The sequence below is a fragment of the Gorilla gorilla genome, chromosome 2 (genome assembly GCF_029281585.2).
Source record: "Gorilla gorilla gorilla isolate KB3781 chromosome 2, NHGRI_mGorGor1-v2.1_pri, whole genome shotgun sequence".
Classification (NCBI taxonomy): domain Eukaryota; kingdom Metazoa; phylum Chordata; class Mammalia; order Primates; family Hominidae; genus Gorilla; species Gorilla gorilla.
In genome coordinates this window covers 88728409-88742503 of record NC_086017.1, presented here as the reverse complement: position 1 = coordinate 88742503, position 14095 = coordinate 88728409, and the positions used below count along the sequence as shown (strand labels likewise).

The 14095-nt window shown below is 33.0% G+C and overlaps 1 protein-coding gene across 6 annotated transcripts in view; it reads left to right on the top strand.

Moving 5' to 3' along the window:
• ROBO1 (roundabout guidance receptor 1) overlaps positions 1 to 14095 on the top strand; it is an 813755-nt gene that overhangs the window by 712314 nt on the left and 87346 nt on the right. For all 6 annotated transcript variants that reach the window (XM_063703935.1, XM_063703932.1, XM_063703934.1 and 3 more), the window contains exons 7-8: positions 9692 to 9816; positions 12535 to 12706. In XM_063703935.1, the coding sequence (XP_063560005.1) occupies positions 9692 to 9816; positions 12535 to 12706 (297 nt within the window). The remainder of the gene's footprint in view (positions 1 to 9691; positions 9817 to 12534; positions 12707 to 14095) is intronic.

The following is a 14095-nucleotide window of genomic DNA, read 5'->3' as shown; positions in this document are numbered from 1 at the left end:
CTGTCCACTAAATGCTAGTAGCTCTCTGCCTTCCCCTTCTTCCCCACATCAGTTGTGACAGCAAAAATTGTCTCCAGAACCATTGTTCTACAGAATAATGTGAGATATTTAAGAGGAGGTGAAAAGTTCATAGTATTTTATGTATCCATTAAATATATTCTAAAAATGGCCTCCTTTATCTCTTTATTGTTATGTCTTAAAAGTTGAAAGACATAATGACAGGCTTTTAAGTTAAACTCAATCTTTTCCCCCAAAAGAAATCATACCTAGTATTAAAATATCTTGAGAGTTTTTAATTGTTAGCGATATTGTCATTCATGAGTATCTATGTATATAATTTTTCCAACATACCAGTGACTGGATTTTGTCAATTCAAATATAGATAGTTTTACTACTTGAGAATTTGGGCTCTTGTATTTGAATAAAAATGTGTTTCTTCCAAAAGTTTTTATTTAACTCACTACCTTACTTCATTTGTATTCTCTGGAATGTGGTATTTACAATTCTAGTGTATCAGATGTGTTAACTGAGCTCTGCGTTCAAAAGTACTGTAGATGAGAATGGGGAAAAATCGCCTCAATTTAAGGATTCATTAGAATTTAGCTACTAGCAGTGAAAACTTATATCTATGAATTAGCAGAAGAATTCCATAGTCGAGATGATTTCATATTTAGCCCATTAAAAAAAGCAGCTGTTCTCTGATATTTACTAATAGGATTGGTCCTATTGTAGATGCATTCGCTTTACAATAACATTCTATAGAGTCAACCTAGGAGTTTGTAATACTTAAGTTATTTTAGACCCAAATACTGTAGCAATCTTCTGTCATTATATTTTTTAAAAATTAAATGCTTCTGAATGTTCATACAATTAAAATCATAGCACTGAAAGCACTTTAAGATTCAATTTCTCTGTCCCTTTGCCAGACACGGTTATATCTAAACTGTTGTGGCCTAATGGAAATAAATCCTATTTTAAAAGACCTCTAGAGACATCATAGTTGGCAAGCAATTCATGGTTCAGTGACCTTTTCTGTTAACTGCTTCTTTTCTAGACTTTCTTTAAGTTGTTCACGCTATTATGTAGGCCGATTATCATCTTTTCTTGTGGCCTTGGTCGTTATAAAAATTGGCTGGTCCCAGTACTTATTAGACCTAATCTGAAGACTTCTTAAGTATCTGTTCAACTAACTTATTTTCTTTAGATGAAAAAGGTCTTTTCCTCCAACCTCTGTATAATGTTTTTCCAAACATTTATCATCTTTCTGACTCATACACATGTCTCCTGAATGTGACAAGCAGATGGAAGATAAAAGAGGAATCTTCTTCCTCCCTCCCTCCCTCCCTCCCTCTTTCCTTTATTTCCTTCCTTCCTTTCTTTTACTTCCTTGCTCTCTTCTTATCTTATTTATACCTGAAGATTACTGTCTGAGCAATGTATATTCTTAGTATACAGAAGATTTCAAAACAAATAAGTAATTTAGAACCTATGATATCACATTCAAAAAGGAAGAAAGTCTTTTATTCTAAATGGTAGTGGCTGTGTGTGTGTATATGTGTGTGTGTCTGTGTGTGACAGAGAGAGACGGGGGGGGGTTCTTTTCAAAATATACTGTTTTGATGTTTCAAAAAAGATGGATATTTCGTTCAACATATAAAGATTCCAAGTGATGAAATAATTAAAATTGGTTTACCCTTAAAAATGATTGCCGTACTTTTTAATTGCAAAAATAAATTTTTCAACCAGCATTAAGTCTGTGTTATCACCTGTTAGTTTCCAGGTCTTTTTTAAACTATAGCTAAATATTCATAAAATATTTTTAACATCATGAATTCCTTAAAACCAGTATATATATATATGTATATATGCATGTAGTAATGATTTTGGTACTAATGATTTTAGGTTAAACAACTATTTGTGGCAGTTTAAATGTAAAATCAAATGTATTTTGTATCCTATTGAATATTCTTCACCACTAATTGATTAGCCAGCAGGAAAATTTGTACAGAGAGTTAGATGTTGTCAGGAGGCCTAGAAGCCAGTCTATGGTGAACCGCCTGTGACCTTGATAAAGTTCTTTAACAATTTAGGTTTTCTGTTTTCTCATGCAAAAGAAGTTTAGACTGATAAGTTCTAAGGTCACTTCCAGTGCCAACATTTTATATTAGAGACAGAAACAGACAGGCTTTTCCCCTCTCTTAGCAAGAAAAGGGACTTGGGATACAGGTGCTTCCAACCTTAAAAGCAGAAAGGAAGGAAGTTGAGAAGGGCTATGAGAAGGGTAGGAGTGCAGCCTCCCATAAATGTCGAATGTTAGAAGATAATGAATGAACAGGTTCCAAGTTACTCTGCTTTTTTTTTTTTCTGATTCTTTCTGCCATGCCCAACAGGACAATAATTAAAGTCTGCCTGTTTCATAGAAAGGACCATATTCTCTGTATGGAAAGGAAATCCTTTTACCTGACCTTTGGAGAAATGTAGAGAAAGGAGAAATATGAGGAAAACTTAAATAAATTCCTATAATTTATTCTTTAGCAGAGAAAGTTAAGGATGGTAATTTTTTTCAAGTGAGTGAAAGGATTTTATATAGTCCATATTAATGACTTCTATTTGTTTACTGAAAGTAGAACAAATGAAAGGGGGGTGAAATTCTGAACAGACAGGCTTTCCTTTAGATAACAGGATTGTTTCCTTGATAATCAGAGTTGTTAAAAGCTTAAATGACCATTCAAGATAGACTCCTCTCCAAAACCTCTCATGTTTTAGAAGCCTCCATGTTAGCTGATGTTCTTAGATAACTTTTAAGATCCTTAATAGGCTATAAAATATTTTTCTGTTTTCTTTTCTTTTTTTTTTTTTTTGGAGACAAGAGTCTTGCTCTGTTGGCCAGGCTGGAGTGCAGTGGTGCAATTTTGGCTCACTGCAACCTCCGCCTCCAGGATTCAAACGATTCCCCTGCCTCAGCCTCCCAAGTAGCTGGGACTACAGGTGCGTGCCACCGCGCCTGGGTAACTTTTTGTAATTTTAGTAGAGACAGGGTTTCACTGTATTAGCCAGGATGGTCTCGATCTCCTGACTTCATGATCCGCCTGCCTCGGCCTCCCAAAGTGCTGGGATTACAGGCGTGAGCCACGTCACCCAGCCTAAAATATTTTTCCATTATCATCTGTCATTGATGTGATATGCAAATACATTAGCCTAAAGTTCTTTTTCTTTATTATTATACTTTAAGTTATAGGGTACTTGTGTACAACGTGCAGGTTTGTTACATATGTATACATGTGCCATGATGGTGTGCTGCACCCATTAACTCGTCATTTACATTAGGTGTATCTCCTAATGCTAGTCCTCCCCTCCACCCACCCCAGCCTAAAGTTCTTAAACCCATTGGATTTTAATTAATGAAAGAATTCTACTCGTATGGGTTGACGGCTAGTAAAAACTATAAGCAAGAAAAGGGTGCATTAAAAATTTTAAATTAGGTGCTTTCCAGTTTTTTTTGTTTTTAATATATATTTTTGAAATGTTTTAGGAATTTTAAATTACTGAAAATACGTGAAAATATTTACGAATCATTTCTCTACTTTTCTGACTTTAAATAAGGGTTTATTTTAACTGCTTCAGTCTAATGGGATCAAATTTATTTTCACAGATTAATCCAAACGGTAATCCTATAACTTTTTGTTATCTCAAAGCAAAATTCTGTTGTTACAGCTTGTCAGGTCCTCTGTTTTGTAGTGCCTAAATACTTCTTACTGTCATTTAAAAGGCATCATCTGTAAGGTGTCAAGAAATGTAACCACGTTCTATCCATTCCGTGTTTTTGAGTCTGGGTAGCGTAACTGGTGATGCTATAATAAACATTAAGCCTATGTAAATGAGAAAGTTTCTTTTTAACTTTTCTAACTTGAGTGAGTGAAAAATTATGCTTAGTTTTGTTTTCTCTGTAATGAAAAATAAAGACATTATTTCACTCCTGTTGAAGGGAACGTGTGAATTAAAAACGTTTCTAAATTGCCTTTAAATTTTGCGTATGGGACAAAAGTATGCAAGGGAAATTTTATCTTTGCTTTATAACTGTACCACTTAACAACAACATTCTTTAGCATTTATTTAAACTATAGTAATGTGTATCAGGTCTAATTAATTTTGATTTGCTGAAAGCTATGGAAGTTATTTATTTGAGTAAAATATATTGTAGGTTTCTACTGGGGCTATTATGAAAAAGTTCTGCATTTGGCAGTAATTATATTTGCTTATAAAATAGAGAGAAACGAAATAACCATTTCCAGTATTTTAAATATGTATTATTTGAGCTTTCTCTATTAAGATGCCTAATGTTTCAACATTGAAAACAGAAAATGTAATTATGATTTATAGATAAGATTATAAAGTTTTCTTAGTTCTCGTAATTTATTCACTTTTTTCTATGCACCATCTCAATTAAAAATATGCAAGAATTTGAATGCAACACCTTTTTATAGGCTTTCTATTCAATTTATGGTCATGGGCCAGCAAAACTTGCATGCTTGTTAGAAATGCAAAATCTCCAGTCACACCGCTAACCTGTAGAATCATAATCTGCATCTTAACCAGCTCCCAGGGTGACTCCTGCCTATTTGCGTATGAGAAGCATGGATTTCAGTTTCATAGACTATTATTGGCAGTATACACCTTTCAAAAATTGAACTGATGATGGAGTTGTGGGATTTAATGTTCTTTTTTCTAAAATACTCAATTTTTGATTTCTGTGTAGTTTTAGCAGCTAAGATTTATAATGTTTTTAAATCCATTACGTATTAGTTCTCTAACCTGTCATCTGGTAGCAAAATGTAAAGTTATTTTAAAATGTTTTATAATTTTATAGCTCTCATTCATTGTAGCTTTGCCATCTAATCATAGTAGAGAATTTAAGCTTCATTTCTATTTTTCTTAAATTAATCATGATTATACCTAAAATGCTAACAAATATTCATCCATGTACAGTGTGAGCCATATATTCAAGTATTAACATGTTCTTTATCTTAAAAGAAGAATCATTGTTAAGTCAAATCTTATTACTTTTCTGTTTCATTTTATGTTTCCTTATTTTTATTTATTCCATGTTTTCTTTTTTTGTTTTGTTTTAGTTGGGTCTGGTAAGTTGACATTTTATTGGCCATCTTCTCATCACCGTGTCACTGTGACTGGGACTTCTCTTCCCCTTTCCATCCATACCCTTCCATGTCCTTCAACCAATCAGCCTCCATGTTTCACTTGTCATTGGCCACAAAGACAGACTGCACAGAATAAAGTCTGCAGGAAGTATGGGTAACTGTGAAAAGAGTAAAGGTAACGGGGTTGCTAACTTTATATCTTATGAAATTAAATGATGTGTGATCTGCATCCTTTTATTTCTTCTCTCCTGAAATAAGTGATAGGATTGTATCTTGGTTAAGTACTGTTCGAATATATATATATATATATATATATCATAAGATTAAACAAAAATACATGCAGAGAATGATTTTGGTTCTTTTGGTTCAAAATATATTTGTGAATTCATGTATATCTCTCTGAGTTTTTATAACTATTGTTCTATAACAGTCATTAAAAGTCCTGTTGGTGAATAATAGTCTTGCCCTTAGGACTGTTTGCACTCATTTTCATTTCTGTGTGTCAGATTCATTTTATTTTGTGTAGGAAATAATCCCAGGATATGTCCAAAGTTTATCAAAGCATACTTTGATAAACATTTGTCCCCATATAAATAAATAAGCCATCAAGTTTCTAAGTGCTTACCTTGGAGGAAGGTCCAATCATTTCATAAGGTCACTAGAAAGCAATTTTTAGATAATTGTACATGAATATGCAAATGGGTATGCCAGATCACTATTTTTAAGTTAAAAAGTTACAATAGGTCTGGCATGGCGGCTCACACCTGTAATCCCAGCACATTGGGAGGCCGAGGTGGGTGAATAATTTGAGGCCAAGAGTTCAAGAGCAGCCTGGGCAACATGGCAAACCCCCATCTCTACCAAAAAATACAAAAGTCAGCCAGGTGTGATGGTGCACGCCTGTAATTCCAGCTACTCGGGAGGCTGAGGCAGGAGAATCACTTGAACCCGGGAGGCAGAGGTTGCAGTGAGCCATGATTGTGCCACTGCACTCCAGCCTGGGCAACAGAGTGAGACAAGACCCTGCCTCAGAAAGAGAAAAAAACAAAAAGTTACAATAGTATTATAAAAGTGACTTTTCATATAATACAGATAGGTTGGATTGTTCAATAATAATGTAATATCTGGCTATTTGAAAAAAATAGGTTCTTATATGATACCTTACAGAAATACATGTAGAGAATGAAATATAAATGTAAAATAATGAAGATATAAAAGCACAGGATGATAACTGAGTTGCATACTTATATAATTTATTATGTATTATATAATCTATATTATATAATTTTATTGCTACAACAACAAAAATGCCTAAATAGACTAGAAAGACTAGTAATAAAATGGAAAAATATATTTGCAACATATAGGAGAAATGGCTAAAATTGTAGCCTATCAACAGTTCTTAGAAATCAGAAAGAAAATCTGAGTTCATGAGCACAATATCCACAACAAATTAGATTTCAATGACAAGATAGTGTGAAGAAAAATGTTTAACATTTCAAATTGAAAATTGTTAATTAAGAGGAGAATCTGTTGTTAGTTTGGCAAAGATGTTAATTTTCAATGTTTGTGAGGTTTGGGAGAAAAAGCCATTTGTATGCTGTTAATGAAAGTATCAGTTGATCAAAAACATTTCTGAGCATGGTTTAGCTATACTTATTAATACACTCTGGATCTTTGCATATTTTCAGACCCTGTAACTCTACAGCTAGCAAGTAATTTTGATTATGCTTGTCAGAAGGATGTTGACATTACCATTATTTTTAACAGTGAAAATTTGAAATAATCTAAATTTAAAACAATTGAGATTGGTTCAGTAATTAAAGGTAATTTGCTTGTTGATTAAACAGTCCTTAAAATGATTTTTTTAAATAGTATGACCCAATTTCTATGGCAGAATTATGGGTAGCTTTTCTTTTCTTCCCTTTGTCTAATTTTCCAAATTTTTACCCCTGAACATAAATGATCTTGGTAACCTGATTATGTATTTTTGATTACAGCAAGTTTAAATTAAAAATTGTAGCTTTCAAAAAAATTCCAAAATTTCATCATAAACATCATAAACATCAAGTGGACACATTTAATGAATGGCATTCTCAATCTAAATTGATAGATAATGATGACAGATTGATAGATAGAAGCATATTTAAGCCATTACATATTTTTTCTTAGAGATATATCTACTACAATTGATATTTAACACACATATAGAAGAGGGTTTTTAGAAGTTATGTTTCTAAGACATGTCTTGTGGCTGATGTCACTGTTGATGTTGGCTTCAGAATATGCCTACAAAATACAGTAAATTTGTTTCCAGGCACATATCCTGTGTGGAAGGATTGCTTCAGGATGAATGTAGTTAGCATAAGGGTTTGTATTCCTTGTTCTCAAATAAGTCTTTGAGGTTTGAGGAGAACTGGCATTTTATAAAAGAAACATAGATTCTGGCACACATTCTTAAACATGCTTCTGAGATTTAGGAAAGAGACCACCCGAAGTTTTTTACTTAAGTAAGTGGTTTGAACATTTATATTTTCCTACTCAAATTCCCTGCATATTGGAAAGTCATATTCTCCCACTCATCTAATTAATCACTTGGATTTCCTTCACTGAAGCAAACCAAACTCCAGTCTGAAGTTAGTTTATTATCCAGTCAATTCTTTCAATTTCTTGGTCTGATTTTGACATCAATTATTCCAGCCCTTAATTAAGGAATAGAATGCTCCTGTATGGATTTGTACTGGAGGAAAATCCCCAAGCAGTGATGCCCTCGCCTATTATTATACCTGGGTAATGATAGTGTTTGCTACATTCATGAGTAAGCCATTCAATTACAATCACAGTTTTAAAAAAATTATAAGCTAGAACTTCAGTGTTACCAAATTGAACTTAAACTATATTTCCTAACTTCCTATTTTCTTCCCTATAAGTTAGAGGACATTTGAAAGCCTTTGACCTGATTTTTCAGGTCTCCTATAATTTTCTAGTCAAATGTTATAATTTCTACTAAACCTCAATTTTTTAAAAAAAGAGTATAGAAAAAGGAACACTAATCTAGAAGCTAGGAGTTCTAATTACTTTCTTCAATTTTGCCCCCATGCAATCATCAAGTCGTTTTACATGTACTTTTTTTTTTAAAGGGGCTTTATATTTGAAATATATACATGTTTTTAATATGCATATTAAGTAGCTTTTAATATTTCTTTATGGCCTATAAATTCAAATACCCAGATTTAGGGACATTTCAGCTATTTTATTAAAATTTATAAATTTATAAAATCTATAACTTTGTATATTTTATATATATTAAAATATATTTTACATATATATGTATATTAGATGCAACTGACCAAGAAATATTAAGTCAAAGAAAAGTACCTTTTCAAATACTGACCTTCATTAACAAAGAAATTATACTCTTGTGAGCAGACTGATGACATTTGTGAACATAATCTGAATCTAATTTGATTCATATTCACATTAAGTAGTTTCCCTAAGTGATTGATTTAAGTAACTCAACATACTTTTAAAGAGAAGGTTAGAAATAATGGAAAAGTCTTAAAAAGTGGAGTAGACAAACCCTGTCCTGTAGAAACTATTAAATGTCGCTTGAAGCATTCATTCGCTTCAATTTAAACTGAGACAAGAGAGGAGAATAATTATGTGTTTCAGAGCTGATACGAAATGAATTGGAAAAGTGTAAACAGTAGGTAAAAAGACTTACATTCTGTGCACATTTTTCCGAGCACAAAGCTCAGCCCAAAAACAAATACCTTTTTTTTTTCCCAGAAGTGACTCCATCAGCACACCTAATGTTTTCAGCTACCATTGTATTCAATGTAATTGACACAATTTTCTGACACTATTTACTGCTGGATGAAGTAGCCATTTAAATCGGTATAAATCAAACAGTTTGGACAAAGCTGGCAGTATTTATAATGTCAGGATGAGCAGATGTTTCAAATTTTCCCTCATTTCCATATATATTCTGTTTGAACATGCCCTTGCCTATGTAAATGAAAGAGGCATTTGATTCCACTGTTGCTTTAAATTCATTTCTATTCAAATAATTGGACTGAAGATTTTAAATGGTTATAATTTGCATGGTAGCATTTCAGGAGATTTTGAATTAAAGTAATTTTAAGACCTGCCTGCATCAGGAGATCCTTGTGTGTATGATTAAAGCTCATTCACCTTTAAGCAGATCTAAAGGAGAAAAGATAATATTTGTTCATAAAAATTCAGGTATATTTACAATGTATAGGGTCCAATTGTAGCTTTAGAATTCCTTTCAATATGTGGGTTAATCTTAGAAGGTCAGGTAATAAAAAACTTCATATAACAACTCTATTTCATTTTCTAACTATGAACTTAACATTTTAGTTTCAAATTAAGGACAAGAATTGGTATATCATGACTGTTTTACATAACATGTTGTATAAAATAACAGCAGCACTTAGAATATAAGAGATTGTCTCAATTAGGACAATAACTACGTGCTTTTAATTCGGTGTAATTTGTTTCACCTCCTTCAGAACCTCCACATTTTGTTGTGAAACCCCGTGACCAGGTTGTTGCTTTGGGACGGACTGTAACTTTTCAGTGTGAAGCAACCGGAAATCCTCAACCAGCTATTTTTTGGAGGAGAGAAGGGAGTCAGGTACCACCTTTTTCTAATTTTTTTTTTTAAATCAGCAAAGATGGTTGCCAAGATGTATGAGAAGAAAAACCAACATATTACGTAGTCATGCAGCTGTCACATTAAGAGAACTGGCAAATCTCTGAGTGCCCAGAACATTTTAGCAATGAGAAAGAAGACAAAATTGTCTTCACCGCTTGAATTCTGAAAGCATTTTTCTCCACCTAGTTGTGGTACACAAGGTAGTATATAAAATTAACTTTTATTTCTAGCTCAGCCACATTAAAAAGAAAAACACTATTTTCTCAACATTATTTAATTATTATTTGTATTATTCAGGTATCTGGAATTATATATTAAAGAGATTTATGTTCATTTAAAATAGATGATAATTATTCAGTGATTTCTTTGAAAGCTTCAGGAGTCTAAATTGCCTTCTGAATCATTAAGCTATATGAAATTCTCTTTAACAGAGATGTTGTGTTAAATATAGTTTGTTATATTCAAATGTGTTGAAAACTATCATATGCAGTCAACATTTGCTGTAAAATCCAATTCTATTTTATGAACTTCAATTTTTTATATATATGGAAACTGAAATACAGAGATTTATACTCTTTTGAACTCTAAGTTCATTATTGGACTTCAGTTTAATAAATAGGAAATCTTAGAAGTGTTTAAAATACCTTTTTGTCTTAATGATTTGCCTTCTTCAATAAAACAAAAACGCGGCTGGGCACAGTGACTCAGGCTTGTAATCTCAGCACTTTGGGAGGCTCAGGCAGGAGGATCACTTGACCTCAGGAGTTTGAGACTAGCCTGGGCAACATAGTGAGACCTCATCTCTAGAAAACATTAAAAATAAACAATTAGTGGGGCATGGTGGTGAATGTTTCTAGTCCCAGCTACTCTGGAGGCTGGGGCAGGAGGATCACTTGAGCCCACGAGGTAGAGACTGCAGAGACCTCTGATTGCGTCACTGCACTCCAGCCTGGGTGAAAGAGTGAGAACCTGTCTCAGAAAATAAATATATAAAACAGAACGTTTCCCTTGTTTCTGATATGTGTAAATAAACAATTCTCATCCATTTTTAACGCTTATTCCTGACCTTTTTTAATTTTGCTTAAATCAATCGTGGGTGTTTGTTTCATGGTCTTGCTTCTAATGTGCTCTTATAAAAAACAGGTCATTTACTGACTGCATTTAATATTTGGTAGGGAATGCTATCAAGTTCACCTTTTCTTTCACTTTAGTAGCCAAATATTGATTTGATTATGGTATATAGGCCCTTATTTGAATTCTAGTGTCTTGGTAGGTTCTAACACATTCCATTTGGCCTCAAAGAACTAAATTTGCTGACAGCAAATTAAAGACAAGAAAGAATGAAATATTTCAATGGAACAGGAAGAATTTTAAGTGTATTTTAGAAGGAAATATTTGTAGCAGTAATAGTAAATCCACTGGAACCTCTTCTTAAAAGAGTGATATTTTGATGATTCATTTAAGTTATTAAACATTAGATCAAATTTCCAAATAATTTTGGTTTCATTCAATAACACAACTCATTTTTCCCTAAAATGTTGTCATTAGACATATATCCATGGAATAGTAGTTAAACGTTTATAAAAGAATGTATATTAAAAGGCACCAAAACTTTGTAAAAGAATCAATTTTGTTGTGGTAGGGAAAATGTTACTATTTTTAATTTCATGAAATTCAATAACATGATCTATTTTTTTGTGTGACATAAACACTAACTCTAAGAAGCGTGATCTTTAAATTCAACATATGAATTTTAGAAAATACATAACAGATATTCTCACCAATTAACAAGAGAAACAAGATATGTGTTAAAAGTTTGGCGTAGGTTACAGAACTTTTACGATGGATAGCTAACAGAGATGCTTATTGTGGTGCCAAAATGGTATCCTTGAATTTAATTTGTCAAAATTTGTTTACATTTTAATTCTTTAATATATTAAAGGTCTTAATATTAATAATCCTAGTAGTCACATACAGGTGAAGCAAGACTTTTGTCTTTGTTTTGCTAAATATGTCAACATTTTTTACCATAATGATAGTTAATTTTTTTTTTTTTTTTGAGACAAAGTCTCGCTCTGTCACCCAGGCTGGAGTGCAGTGGCATGAACTTGACTCACTGCAAGCTCCGCCTCCCGGGTTCATGCCATTCTCCTGCCTCAGCCTCCCGAGTAGCTGGGACTACAGGCGCCCGCCACCACGCCCGGCTAATTTTTTGTATTTTTAGTAGAGATGGGGTTTCACCGTGTTAGCCAGGATGGTCTCGATCTCCTGACCTCGTGATCCGCCCGCCTCGGCCTCCCAAAACACTGGGATGACAGGCGTAAGCCACCACGCCCGGCCGGATACTTAATATTCTTATATATCTAATATTGCTTAAAAACAGATAGAAAAATATGTATCAATCTTGAGAGTTACTTAAATTTTCAAATGACCCTATTTGAGGTTAGATTATTAAACCTTGTATATGTATATGTGTACCTATGTAGATATTTACGTGCATGGACATGTATATATGTGGGCATGCGATGGGAGAATACTTAGCTCATTTTTGTGTGTGTATATAGACGGATACATATGCATATGTGTATGAATACTTTTATATGTATGTTTTTACATGTAAATGCATAAGTGCCAAAATATTGGAACCTAACAATTAACCTGTTTTTATTTTCCTCCATCCCAATTTCTGGGTTCTAGAATCTACTTTTCTCATATCAACCACCACAGTCATCCAGCCGATTTTCAGTCTCCCAGACTGGCGACCTCACAATTACTAATGTCCAGCGATCTGATGTTGGTTATTACATCTGCCAGACTTTAAATGTTGCTGGAAGCATCATCACAAAGGCGTATTTGGAAGTTACAGATGGTAAAGTGTAAAACATTTTATTTCAAAATGTCCAAGTTTGACTTAGGATCCAGAGAGGGTGCCAGTAGATATATTTATTTCCAACTTTATACCTTTTTATGGCTATTTTAGTGTAAAACCTAAGAGGGTGTTGATACAATAAGTTCAAAATTATTCTTATTTTAACCTAAATGTATTATAAATTTGTAGCATTCAATCAGATTCATAAAAGCATAGCAATTATCTAAGGAGAAGTTAATACGAAATGGCTGCACATAGGACTGTATCTATGTTTTGGAAAACAAAAAATATTTTGTAATATCTTAGTGTAAATTGCCATCTCTTCTCTTTCCTCTATAATTTAGTACATAAGATAAATCTTTAGGTCATAAGCCTAAATCTAACAGCTCACAACTTATGATAATGAACAAGTTTTCTTCAATGTGATTTCATTCTGTCAACTCCGCTAAACATGCTCAATTAGTGCCAAACCTATTGTAAGGACACAGTGCTGAACAAAATCTCCAAACTGTAAGATGGACAGTAGTGATAATTTGAGAAGAAGATGAAGGAAAAAGAAAAAAACACATATAAATATGTTTTATTCTCTGTATTTATATATATTTTTTCTTTCATATCTTATTTCATGTATACACATATAAATATATATACATGTATAGTATATGTGTGTGCAATCAAGAAAGTGTTACAAGAATTTTTCAAATTAAAAATAGAACCAAAGCCATGACAGTGGCAAGGGATTTGTTACTTCTGAAGCTAAATTTATTGTAGTGATTGGAATAATATTTTCACTATCAATTCCAAAAAGTAGATGAAAGAGCACTTAAAGAAAGAAACAACCTGTCTCTCAGGGAAGAAAATGGAACACGAATAAAAGAAGAGAAGCAGGAATAAAAGATGCTTACTCTATATATTCAGTATTGTTGATCTTTTAAAACTTCTGATAATGACTCAAATAATCAATATAATAGCAGTTGCTTTCTAAATTAGAATCTGTGGAGTCATCTTTGACTCCTCATCTTTCTTTATCTCTGTATCTATTCAATAATCTTTTTAATCCATCGAGTTGTCTTTATCAACTCCCAGAGCTAGTCATCTGTAGTGTGAAATTGTAACAGCCTACTAATTCCATCCTGTTTCTGGTCTTCTCCCCAAATTACATTTTCTTATTGTTGCTAGAATACTGTTTCTCTAGACCACTCTTATTTTCCCGATTATGTAAACCGAAGTATAATACGCATGCTGTGAAGTAAGTAAACTAATGCAGCTTGATGAATTTATTCATGTCATGACTACTCCGATCAAGATATGGAACATTTCCAAGACCATAGAAGGCTTCCAGTGACTCTCTTCTAGTCAACAAGCCTCTTGCTAGCAGAGATAATAACT